Source organism: Sorex fumeus, unplaced genomic scaffold (genome assembly GCF_029834395.1).
Source record: "Sorex fumeus unplaced genomic scaffold, SorFum_2.1 ptg000002l, whole genome shotgun sequence".
NCBI lineage: Eukaryota > Metazoa > Chordata > Mammalia > Eulipotyphla > Soricidae > Sorex > Sorex fumeus.
The window spans coordinates 48,163,155-48,176,129 of record NW_026606059.1 but is presented as its reverse complement, the minus strand read 5'-3'; the positions used below and the strand labels follow the sequence as shown (position 1 = coordinate 48,176,129).

Genomic DNA, 12,975 nt, shown 5'->3' with positions numbered 1-12,975 from the left:
AAAGCTCTACAGAAGGAAACAGAGACTCAGAAAGGTTTATCTTTTTTTTTTTTTTTTTTTTTTTCTTTTTGGGTCACACCTGGCAATGCACAAGGTTACTTTTGGCTCTGTACTCAGGAATTACTCTTGGTGGTGCTCAGGTGACCATATGGGATGCTGGGAATCGAACCCCGGTTGGCCACGTGCAAGGCCAAAACCCTACCCGCTGTGCTATCGCTCCAGCCCCGAGACTCAGAAAGGTTTAATGCTCAAGATCAAATGAATTAGATAAAACAGATAAGATAGAGCTGGAGCAATAGTACAGTGGGTAAGGCACTTGCTTTGCATACAGTCAACTTGGGTTTGAGACCTGGCATCCCTATGATTCCCCCAAGTCCATCATGAGTGATCCCTGACTACAGAGCCAGGAGTAACCCCTGAGTAACAATAGGTGTGACCTATTATTACACCTATTACAACACGCCCCCCCCCCCCAAAAAAAAGAAACCAGACAAGGTAGTGCTCCAAGGGAGAGAGAAAATCTTCAACCTGAGGATGGGATATGAAGATGGTGGAAAACAATTGTTATTGAATAAAAGGTTCTTTCTAAGCTTCATGATTAAGAGCTGTCCATAGAACCAGCAAACCTGGGCCCCTGGTTCTATCATCCAGTGGTCTTGTAACTTTGGAAAATGTATGACACTAATTAAGTCTTAGGTTTCTTTTGACCCAGAGAATGGAGACAAATATAGTATCAGACCCCAAATATTTTGTTTTATCAAATTCCTTTTTTTTTTTTGGATCCACATCCAGTAAGGCTCAGGACTTATTCCTGGTTCTGTGCTCAGGGATCATTTCTATCATGCTTTACAGCACCAGAGATCTAACTAGGGTGAGCCTCATTCAAGGAAAATACCTTAACCCCTCTACCATCTTTTTGACACTCAGATGCCAAATGTTATCACAAAAATAAAGGCAGATAGTAGAAGTATTAAGTTTTTGTAATCATTTCAGTTCACAGTAAATTTCAGGAGTGCTAATCATCATTTGTTATTATTATAATTATGAATACTATACAGTGGGGCAGGTTAATTTATCATGGATCAAGACAACGTATGAGCACAGTACAATGGGGAACTAATTTTATCACGAATCAAGAATTAGACTTGTGATAAATGCATGTCTTTACATATACCATGGTGGTAGAACAAAGTAAGGAAACTCACATGCATGCTCATATGTCTGCTTTGTGCAAGACAAAGGGGTTCCTTAGGGGAAAGGATACAGTTCCCAGGACACAGACAGTCTCTGAAGGAGACAGATACATGAAACATGAAACTCCCACATGGACTTAGAAATGCTTTATAGAGTTAGGGGCAGAAGAGTGGCATCCACACAGCCTAAAGAAGCCCACCCTGGAACTGAATCTTGGAGAAGATCTAGATATGTAGATGCAGATATGTAGATATGGGGGAGGTCGTTCCTGACACTGGGAACAGCATAGCTTAAGGAAAGCAAAAAACTGTACTTCAGGGTACAGCTCTAGAATTGACCACCTGGAATTTAGAATAAGAAGGAATGAACAATGAGACTGAGAGTTGAGAGGGTTCAGGCTGTGAAGGGTATTGCACATCACAAAATGGGGGAACACTGAAGGTACTTACTGCTGGAAGGGCAAAAAAGGAGACGCCAATTAAGGAGAAGGTGGCAGCGATCAGACGACCTTCCCATGTTTTGGGAGTTTTATCTCCATAGCCAATGGTGGCCAATGTGATCTAAAGAGAAAAAGAGTTTCTGTAAAATATGTGTCACATCTGTGTATCAGATATTCAGTGATGTGTCAATGAGTTTCTCCTTTAAGTCTTTGTACTGATTTGGGTTTGATCCAATTCAGAATATCATTCCCACTAAAATAGGGGCACCAAACCCCAAGAATCTTATGTGAAAGTTCTGATATCATACCTGAGTTAAGGATTTCCTTCCTATAGAAATTAGTCAACAAATATTTCCATCATTAGAAACATGTATATGCACACACACTCAGGTATCCGTGTGTGTGTGTGTGTGCATGTGTGATTTTGTAAATGGTCATGTTTCTGAGAATATGTGTGCTTGTGAGCATATTTACATGTGCATTCTGTGAGTATCTAATGTCTTTGCATATTTTTGCTCTGGTGTGCTTTGAATATGACTGTGCATTTACACACATTGTCATAAAACATAGAAGAACACTCATACATCTGAGCACAGAAGATAGGCTATTAGGATAGCAACAGTTGGGGCCTCTGGTACCCACCCATCTGAATCTAAATCCCAAGCTAACCACAAATTTGCTTAGCATCCTTTCTCAGATTAATAAAACTCTTCATTCTTTTGTTTTCCCATTTTTCTTTTTACAATTAAAAAAGGCAGTTTGTTTTTATTTTTTGAAAATAAGATCTGAGTATTAACATATGTTGATAAACATCAAGAACTTAGACAAAGCTTATGAGAACCCAGCAACAAATGCCAGTTTTACCTGGGCACATGTACCATATCCCTGGGGGAATGGGGCTCCAGCTGTGTGTGAAGGTCTGTAGGCACCTGAGTCTGTCTATGTATTACTGTGTCTGTTTGGTTGATAGTAATAGCTCTGGGACTAATGAAGTGAGTTCCGTGGGAGACTCTGGGACGAGACTTTTCTGAGCACTGACTTGTTATAAATACTTTGGAAAAACCTATTCCAAGTGCATATGTGGTATGGGATTGTCCAAAGGGCAGGACTGAAACTGGAAAACTAGTTCCCACCTGTGACTGCAGAATGCAGCTGCAGATTAAGCATACGCTAGTCATGACATTTACTTCTCTGTCCCTACCAGTCAATTCCTGTAGACTCATGCTTGCATATGTGTTGGAATTGGTGGGTGGTCTTGAAGGTGGTCACTTACCAGACCCCACCAAAGGGCATCTGCATAAGTTTCAAACTCTTCTTTCACCTCTTCTCCTTGTACACCCACCTCCGGCACATCCTTCTCAACCAGGTAGACAAGAAATGAAGAAAGGATGAGGGTCAGGAATCCAATGTACCAGGCAGTGATGAGCTCCTGGGAGAGGAAGCAGTAATCAAAGGAAGTGGTCTCAGGTTTAACATCTCTGTTTTTTTTTTTGTTGTGTTTTTAATTTTATTGAATCACCATGAGATAGTTACAGGCTTTCATGTTTGGGTTACAATCACACAATGATCAAACACCCATCCCTCCACCAGTCCACATCCCCCACCACCAATAGTATATACCTTCCTTCCCACCCTCCCCCTGCCTCCATGGCAGACAATATTCCCCATACTCTCTACTTTTGGGGATTATGATTTGTAATACAGACACTGAGAGGTTATCATGTTTGGTCCTTTATCTACTTTCTGCACACATCTCCCATCCCAACCAGTTCCTCCAGCCATCATTTTTTTAGTAATCCCCTTCTCTATTCCAGTGCCTTCTCACCTTTGCTCCCATAGGCTTCCAGCTATGGAGCAATTTTCCTGTCCCGCGTATCTACTATCCTTAGGTGTCAGCATCATGTTATGTTGTTTTATACTCCACAAATGAGTGCAGTCCTTCTATGTGTGTCCCTCTCTTTCTGACTCATTTAACTTAGCATGATTTAGCATCTCTGACTGTGGAATTTTTTTTACCTCTGACCCTCTCCTAGCATCACTGGAAAATGGGATCATCACAGAAGAAAGAGTGGGAGATTGCTGCCTTAGGATTTCTTAACATCAGGGCTGTAGAGGCTGTACAGGTAAGGGAACTGGGTAGAAGGGACTGTCTACTGCCTCTGAGATAAGGTTCAGAACTCAGAGCAAGGAGAAAACTCTGGAAAACAACTAAGGGGAGCTAGTGTGGTATAATAGGGCTGTGGAAATGGAGCCAGACCTGCTACTAATTTGCTCTGTGACCCGTGGCAAATTGCCTCTTTTCTCCAGGATATTCACGAATGGCCTTTACAGCTAAAAGTTAAAAGTGAAGATGAATTTTATTCCTTGTTTCTAAAGTGAACGGAAGAGTAGAAGTATGGCTCAAAGTGGTCGAGAGCATGTTTCTGACATAAGTAATACCCTAAATAGGGTCTTAACACTCCGACAGCATTCTCTGGGTGTAGAGTTGATACTCCCCAACACTGTTGCGCCCTTAGCACTGCTGAACACTGAAACATCAGGCCCAAGCCACAAGGATGAATATTGTGGAGAAGAAGCCCCTTCGCCTTTACCCCAAGCTCCTTGCTGGATGTGAGATCTATAAAAAGACATAAAATAAAAAATATAAGGGAAAGGACTACCCACACTATCCCAAGTTCCAGAATTGCCATGTGCAAGGCAGAAAGACTATTTTTCCTACATAGTCAGATCTTGATTTAAATCCTAATAAAAGATAGCACTGATAACTCATAAAACCTGTTAGTTCATAGATGTTATCATGTGATAGGCTAGGGCATATGAGTAAGTAAATCAGAGAAGATGAATGTGAAGGAAATTATTAAGGGAAAGAAAATAGTGCAGAGCTAGAGCAAAGGTCACCAAATCATGGAAGTTTCAACACCTTCTAACTAATATCATTCCTAGAACTTTCTTATTTCACTCACTGCAATCTGCTTTCAAGGTTGGCTAGGCAGGATGAAAGTCAAGGGTACTGGTGAACATGGTGCGGAGATTAGACTTGTCATTCATGCTGAGTCAGCCCAGAGATCAAAGTTGTTCACATCAATGGCTTCACCTCTGCTAGTCTGCCACCATCCAGCAGGCCTCTGGAGCAACAGAATCTTGCTGACATGGTTCCTTCCTCTTCCTTGTGAGCCTCTACTTACAGGAATGTCATTTTCTGAACTTCCCATCCCCAGATGATCCACCAAAAAGCATGAGTCCTATAACCCGCAGATAGTTTTCTGGAAGATGGTTCCCTTGTGGAGACACAGGTCTTGTCTCAAATTACATTCTGCCTTTGTTATTTCCTTTGCTGACTTCTCTGAATTTATAGCAGGTCATGGTGTGCTTTGGCTTCTCAGGCATCAGGCTTCCTCCAGGCATGATGAGCAGCGTGTAGTGCTTTTGTGTGAGAAGGTCTGGTCTCCATAGTGTGGCTCTGTGCTACCCTCCCTCCCAGGGGTTCTGCCCTGCAGGTATGGATAAAAGGAACTGGAATTGGAAAATCCTTCTCCAATGGCTGGTGGAGCATGTGACTCTTGCCTTGTTGCAGTTTAAGGTTTCTCTGCTGCTTCATTTCCTCTGATCTTCAAATGTGAGTTAGAAATTTTATCTAGTGTTTACAGATATAGCTATCAGTTAGGTGTATACAGGACAGCTGACTGTATTGAACTCAAAGGAGATATACTGATGCCCAAGAAGGAGTCAACATGGGGTCTCAGTTCTGCAGGTCTTTCAAAGGCTCTATAAGGTGATGCTGACCGCACCATTTTCTTCTCTTTGTTATTTATCCATTTGCCCTTCTCTTGAATGGTGATGGAAAAATTCAAGCAAAACAGAAATGCTGAAAAAGTTTAACAACATGGCAGGAAATTTTCCCAATACTCTCTATGCCCCTCTCGGAGAGCCCGGCAAGCTACTGAGAACACCTCGCCCGCATGGCAAAGCCTGGCAAGCTACCCATGGGTGGTGTATTCGATATGCCAAACACAGTAACAACAAGTCTCACGATGGAGACATTACTGGGCCCGTTCGAGCAAATCGATGAACAATGGGAGAACAGCGACAGTACTACAGTGCCCTTCTCTTTGATTTTGCTGTGGTAGTAACCAGTGATTCAGACATGTGGCGATGTTGCTTGCACACCCCTGGCTGTAATGTGCTTGCAATTTCTCACTGTACTGTGGTGCCAGGGATCAGAACTGTCAGTGCTCCTGGGGTTGTGCTCAGCATATGCAGTGATTCTGGGAATCAAACTTGTGGTCTCATGCCTTCAAGGCAGATGCTTTACCACTGAGCCATACTACCCAGTTTCTCCACCAAGACATGCTTCCCAGTTTTCCCCAGAATCTCTGTGGGGGAGCCAGAGCCTATGGTTTTCTGATATCTAAAAGAGACTGTGCAGTCTGGGGAAGGCAGAGGGTCTGGGATTCAGGCAACATAGAGGGGCAGTGGGAACAACTTCCTTCAATTTCCTTCCTATTCCTTAAATCCATTTTGCAAGATACTCCAGGCTTTCTGTGACTCAAATGTCATTTTTAAGAAATTAGGAGCCTGCCCCACCCACAACAGACACTGTGTGAATGGAAAGACAAGAATATCTCTGTGCTGGGTCATGGATAACCCAGGAATGATTTGTTCCAGGAGCCAACCCTAGTCTATTCTAACTAGTAAAAGTGCTGCCTTATCCATGTTTTTGGCTTACCAAGCCCTGCTCAGGCGGACAGTTCTGGGCATTTTCTGGTGATTTTTTTTGGGGGGGGTCATACCTGGCTATGCACAGGGGTTACTCCTGGCTCTACACTCAGGAGTTACTCCTGCCAGTGCTCAGGGGACCATATGGTATGCTGGTAATCGAACTCAGTCGGCCGCTTGCAAGGCAAATGCCCTACCCGCTGTGCTCTCTCCAGCCCCATTTCCTGGTGTTTCTTGGCCAATCAGGCCTCCTCCAGTCTTACTTCACAGGAACTCTGGGGTATAACTTGCACCATGGAGGGGAAACTCATTCTGCCTCAGGGAGTTATTGGTTCTGAGCTTTTCCATATGGGAAAAAGTGAAGGTGATATAACCTTAGTTACAAGGCTGCTCTCTTTAATTCTCAATTGAATTGAATTGGGAGAACCTAAAGCAGCTAATGATGGACATCAGGGCAGGACACCAAGAGGAGGCCTGCACCACCAATATGGACACCGGAAGATACTCTCTTGGTGAGGAAAGATATCTGACGAACACTTTCCCTGGAGCTCTAATTTCTCTCCACTGGCTATGGAGTTTTCCCTACCTGAATGAAAACAAGATATCCTCAGTGTTCCAGATCCCCATAAGACAAGGGCTCTAATACTAAGTGGTATCAGAAGTTGGGCTAACAATGGAAGAAAATTGGGGAACATTATGGATTCGGAGGCACGGAATACTGCCTGCCTGGGTTTCCAGACAGGGACAGGAATGCTCTGAAAGGAGATGCGACTGTGTGGCACCAATTCACAGCATCTCACTTAGAAAAGTGAGTTCTACCACAAGCTGCAAGCCATGGAAACACAGGCTAAGGGGCAGAAATGCAAACACATAAAATGAGACACTTGCCAGGTAACTTCTTCACTGGATCCCAGACAGAGAGCGGCCTGTCTTTGATCCCTCACCTCTACCTGCTGGTCAGCAGGAAAAGCGATAGTTTTTACCCACCTGTTTGTGGCTAGAAAACAAAGAAAAGCCAAAGGAACAGAGAGTAGTAAACACCAGCAAGAAGAGGCAGAGCATCAGAGATGGACCAGAGGACCATCAAGGGACAGTGAACAAGAATAAAGAGGGATAGCACAAAGAAGGACATTAGATCCATGAGATTTGAGGGACAGGAATGCTGAGAATCCACATGGAATAAATGACACACATGGAGCCATTGGTCAAAACCAGCAAGAAACTAGCATGAAGTCTGGATATAGGACATTGAAGAACCCCTATCTCAAAGTGGTTACATAAATAACTATAACTTCATAAGTATTTGGAATTTGTATACTCATTTCACGTACAATAACTCAAGGAGTTCTCAGGAGCTAGCCAGTTTGCTGTAACATCAATAACAATAAAATGATTTCTATGAGCTAGGTGCATTTTAAATGCTTGTTATTTGCTGAGGTAACTATAAGATCATTCCCACTCTATAAATGCAGGAATAAAAACTCAGCTAGGTCACAGAAAATCTCCCACCTTACATGAGCTTTTAAGCTTGGGATCAACTGGTATGTGTGATATTTGAGCTCTTCCCCTTCATACCGTACTACCTTACATGAGCTCATTTCATCCTTTCGGCACCCTTATTATCTCTATTTTAGGGATGATGAAGCTAAAGGTCAAAGAGTGGGGCTGGAGCGATAGCACAGCGGGTTTTTGCCTTGCACGTGACTGACCCGGGTTCGATTCCCAGCATCCCATATTGTCCCCTGAGCACCGTCAGCAGTAATTCCTGAATGCAGAGACAGGAGTAACCCCTGAGCATTGCTGGGTGTGGCCCATAAAGGGAAAAAAAAGGTAAAAGAGCATTGAGTGAGATGACCAGTCACATGCATATGATAGAGCTGAAACAGGTCTACCTATCCTAGTCACTGCTGTCACTCCTTTAAACCATACTTCCCATCTTCCTTCTCACCCTCTGGGGATGCTAGAAAAGAGCCATATTGAGTAAAAGGGACCCTTCACCTTTTGACTCCGCTAGGACACTTACTTTGCTGTGAGCACAGATGGCTGAACCTAGAAGCTTCCACGTCCCTCCCCTCCGGTCCATCCGCAGCATGCGCAGAATCTGCAGGAAGCGCAGGCTTCGTAGGGAGGTGGCCAGGACATTCCCCTGGTTTCCAACAGCAACCACAGGCACAGAGGCAATCAGCACAAAGATGTCTGGGAGAGAGGACATGGAGGTTGAAGAAGAGAGGGGAAAAGGAAAAAAGTCAGGTGCAGGTAATGGGACCATTTCAGACACTGCCCACCAGCAATGCAGACAATGGACCAATCAATACTTGACATGTTCACTCATGACATTGGTTCCATGTTATAAGTAGGATAGTTTTCCTAGGACAGCGAGGGGAGCTCCAAACCCGAATACTTCCCCAAGACTGTAAGATGAGGCTGAAAGGGGAATGGATGTGGGTCTGTCTGTTGGATTATTATGCTGTATTTCTACCCCAGGGAGATGGTTACCCACTCTCCAAACCCAACCCAGTGAGGGTGGCAATCAAGTGTCCTTCTTAGACTGCAAGGGGATCCAGATGCCTAACTATAGAGCTGAAAGTGCTAAAGAGTCACCACTGTAATGTGTGTTTCTTCTCAAAGCAGCAACTAAGACTAGAACTTGGATGTAGGTAATTTCCCAAGAGATTTCAAGACGTAGAATTCACGGAATAAGGAACAAATGGATTAGTATCAGGGTCTCTTGCTATTGGAGCCTCTAAGATAGGCAGCAGACCTCCCAAGACAAACTAATTTGAAATATGGAAGCTGGACTTCTTGTCCTTTGGCTCCCATCCTCTGCTGGTTGAGGGTCATCTGTGGTGTTTACACAACCATGCCTGGTGGTCTCACTTAAAATTCTGGGGTCAATTTTGGGGGAAGAGGAGACCATATTGGGAAGGGCAATGTTAGTGGCAGATGGTGAAGGGGGTCCGGAAGCCAAGGAGTCTTATGTGGACAAGAAGGAGTTCTGGATTTTGAAATCCCACGGAATAACCCACATCAAGGATCTCCACTGTACTGAATAGGGTTATCAAATCAAAAGGATCCCAATTAAATTTTTTTCCACGTTTCCTTTGACACCCTTTACCAAGTAAACTTGGAAAAATTTCTTTTGAACTGATGTTACCACCTATGAACTTCTCAACCCTTTAAAATGTCAATCTGGATTGTGGTTCTCAATTATACAAATCAAATATTCCCTTTCCCAGGAGATTCTGACCACAGAACCACATTATGCATTTATTTACTTCACAAAAGAATCTGTATTTCAAGTAATACACTTAAAATACTATTTGTTCAAACTCCTGAAAACCTTATGTGAACACATGGTGGTTTGCTGAGCACACAGCACACAGTGCTCTTACACACCTCCACATCTTTGTATGTGATGTCTTGCAGTTTAAAATGGGCTCTTCAATTCACATCTATGTATACCTGATGCAGCAGTGGGCACTCTGGGCTGGGGATATGTGTCCAAAGGCTCATGAAGGAATGCTGTGTCTATTCCCTGATACCTCCTATCTCCTGACCACAAATGTGTGTGTGGATTTGCACCCAAAATGCTGGTTTCCTTTATTCCAAATGAAAGTGGCTCTTAGATAGTCCTCATGTGGTGAGGCAGTTAAGGGATCAAACAATCGTATACCAAATATGGCTGCAGCCTTGGCTATACCATCATGTGTTATTTATGAATTATAAAGCTACTCTTATAATTTTAGAGAAACAAATCTAATCTAGGTGTATGGCCAAGGTGATTCAAGTCTTGGAGGACAGACAAGCCTATCTACTCCTGAGGGTTCAAGGCTGTACCAGAGAAGGAGATCATGCTGTTCATAATGACTTCTCTCTCATGAAGCACTCCACAAAAGCACCATTTCTCACAAGTGCCATGATAGAGGGAGAGTCAAGTGAAGCAGAGCAGAAAATGCAGCGACAGCAGGAGAACAAGTAGCAAGCTTGGTCTGGAGCTAAGGCCAGTCATGTATCTCCAAGCATGATCTGAGACTCAGCTCCACAAACCCACCTTGGGACAGTTGAGAGATGCTACTGCCCTGTAAAAGCCTGAGCCCCACAGACTGAGATACTCTTAAACCAAAGAATAGTAGAATGAGGTGTTCTGAAATGGAATGAAATTTCTGAATTTGGACATAACCCCTCACAAAGTCTCCCAATCCACACCTGCACTAACATGGAAATGAGTATGTTCACCCCAACCCTGAACACACACATATGCAAAACTTCTGGTCAAAACTTCTGCAGTGGATATATAGGCAACTCCCCAAACAAAAAAGAATTCTGAACCTATACTCTTGCAAAATCATTAAAATTAAGAAAAAAAAGGGAAGAAAGAAAGCAAGGTGAGGTGATTACAGGTTTTGTCCTTCTGAAATTCATATGTGGAGACCCTAACTTTCAAGGTGAGGTTTGGGAGGTGGGGCATGTGAAGGGTCAAGGTCATGAGCTCAGAGACCTCCTGTAACCATGTTCCCTGAGAGCATGAAATCAGTGCCCTGAGAGCACCTTCATACTCTACACATGAAGAAGCCATCCATCGCCAGTAGACCAGGCTTTCACCAGAAACCAGCCACAACACACTTTTGTCTTAGACTCCTAGACTCCAGATCTGCAAGAAATCCTTCCATATTGTTTACAGGAAGGATTTCTAAGTCTACAAACTAAGCCATGGTAGAGAGTAAGGGATGGCAAAGAAAAGAAGGGAAAAGTTTTTGAAAGTTTCTGAGTGGTTCAGTGGAAATTCAAGCATACACATGCATGCACATGCATACTCACACTTGTACACACATCCATCAGCATATGTGTGTACATACATTCCTTATTTGCATTAAAAACTCTAAGCCGGAAACAAAGCCCCAGCCTCCCTGAAAATGGAAAGAAAGATGGGAAGTTTCCATTGGTCATGAAGATGGTTCATATCAGCTGTGTGAGCACCTTACAAGCAAGGTCTGTGCAACCTCAGAATACTGAGGGAAGCTGCGACAGAGCCCAGCTCTTCTTTACCACACTGGTCTTCTGTCCATAAAGGGCCCTGCTCAGTCTGAAGGGGTACTTTTCAGAAGGGAAATGAGGAAGACATGGCCTGCTCAGAAGAGAAGGACCATGATGTTGAGAACATCTGACAGAAGATGATCTTGAAGTTACTAGATGCATTTTCCTTACAAGGAATATCTCCGATGGAAAGGAGAAAAACATGGTGACTAAATTCAAATATATGATGAGCATCAGAGTTATGATGATAAAACAGATACCTAGAGAGGTGATGAGCACCCAGTCACTGGAGGTATGCAAGCAGTTCTATAGATCACTTAATGGTAAAAGAGGTCTAGAACATCAACCTGGAGTATACGTGTGGCTAAGTGACTTTGGGAAATCTCTGGCCTGAACTTGAACCAAGTCTAGAGCTCTCTAGAGCTTTGAAGTTCCCCATCACATCATCATCTCCTCTGGCAGCCAACAACCCTAATCACTGTTATTTGAGTAGGAGCTGCATATGGGAAGGTTTGGGTCCCCATGCACATGGGAGCACTCTGCTCTCCCAGTGCCTGGGCCCAGAGAAAAGAGTCTCTGTGTGTCTTACCAGAAACAAGTGTGGTGTCTAGGTATAGCTACATAAGGACACAAGAGTTACATTCCTCCAATCCTGAGCTCAGGAGAGAATCTGCTACATATACTTGTATAAAATTTAGGAAATGGGGCATGTCCAGAAAACAGACCCAGGGAACTTCAGGAACACCCTCCTCTCTGCCAAGGTGTCCCCAAGCACCCGGGCCAGAGGGGTTCCTCTGGCAAGTGTTAGGACTTCATCAGAGAAGTGGGACTTTAATTATGCTTGGGCACTGACGCGGCCAACTCCATCACAGGTACAACACGGCGGGGGTGGGGGGGGGGTGGGGGGGCGTGGCCTCCGGGGCAGCATGCCCAGAAAACAGACCCAGGGAACTGCAAGAACACCGCTCCCCACTCCTCCAGGCCAAGGTGTCCCCCAGCACCCGGGTCAGAAGTGTTCCTCTGACAATCATTAGGACTGCATCAAAAGTGGGACTTTAATTCTGCTCAGGCACTGACAATGCCAACTCCATCACAGGTAAAATGTGGCAGGGGGAATGGCCTCCCTGGCATAGCTGCTCACCAGGCAGGCTGCAGTTATTTTCCCCCTTTCCAGTGCTCTGGACTCACATCTGAATCTCCATTACCTAGTTCTCAGGAGAACATCCTGGCTATCCCAATCACATTAGGTCAATAGTATAGTAGCCTATTCCAATCTCAACAAAGTAACAATGAACACAAGAAACTGAACAAGCTTAATATAAAATAACACACCCTCTGAAGCTTGAGTAGAGTCCTCACATAAATAACAAAGGAGCATCAAAGAGGAAGGTAGTATTCTAGAAGGGGAAAAAGGTGACCACCATCATCCGAGCTCATCGAGAATTCTTTCTCACAGCAAAAGGGGTACACTAATAGTGAACTGGAGGGTCCCACCTTTATACTACCACAACAACCTGAATAAACAGCGCAAATCCCCACCATGAGGAGTGGATGAAGAAAAGAGTCCAGAAGCCTCACCAGGATGACCCACA

At 44.0% G+C, this 12,975-nt stretch overlaps 1 protein-coding gene across 1 annotated transcript in view; it reads right to left on the bottom strand.

The window, feature by feature from the left end:
- KCNQ3 (potassium voltage-gated channel subfamily Q member 3) overlaps window positions 1-12,975 on the bottom strand; it is a 347,409-nt gene that overhangs the window by 36,802 nt on the left and 297,632 nt on the right. Inside the window, exons 4-6 of the mRNA XM_056109822.1 lie at window positions 8,373-8,545; window positions 2,907-3,062; window positions 1,644-1,754 (exon numbers count right to left, since the gene is read on the bottom strand). Coding sequence (XP_055965797.1) covers window positions 1,644-1,754; window positions 2,907-3,062; window positions 8,373-8,545 — 440 coding nt within the window. The remainder of the gene's footprint in view (window positions 1-1,643; window positions 1,755-2,906; window positions 3,063-8,372; window positions 8,546-12,975) is intronic.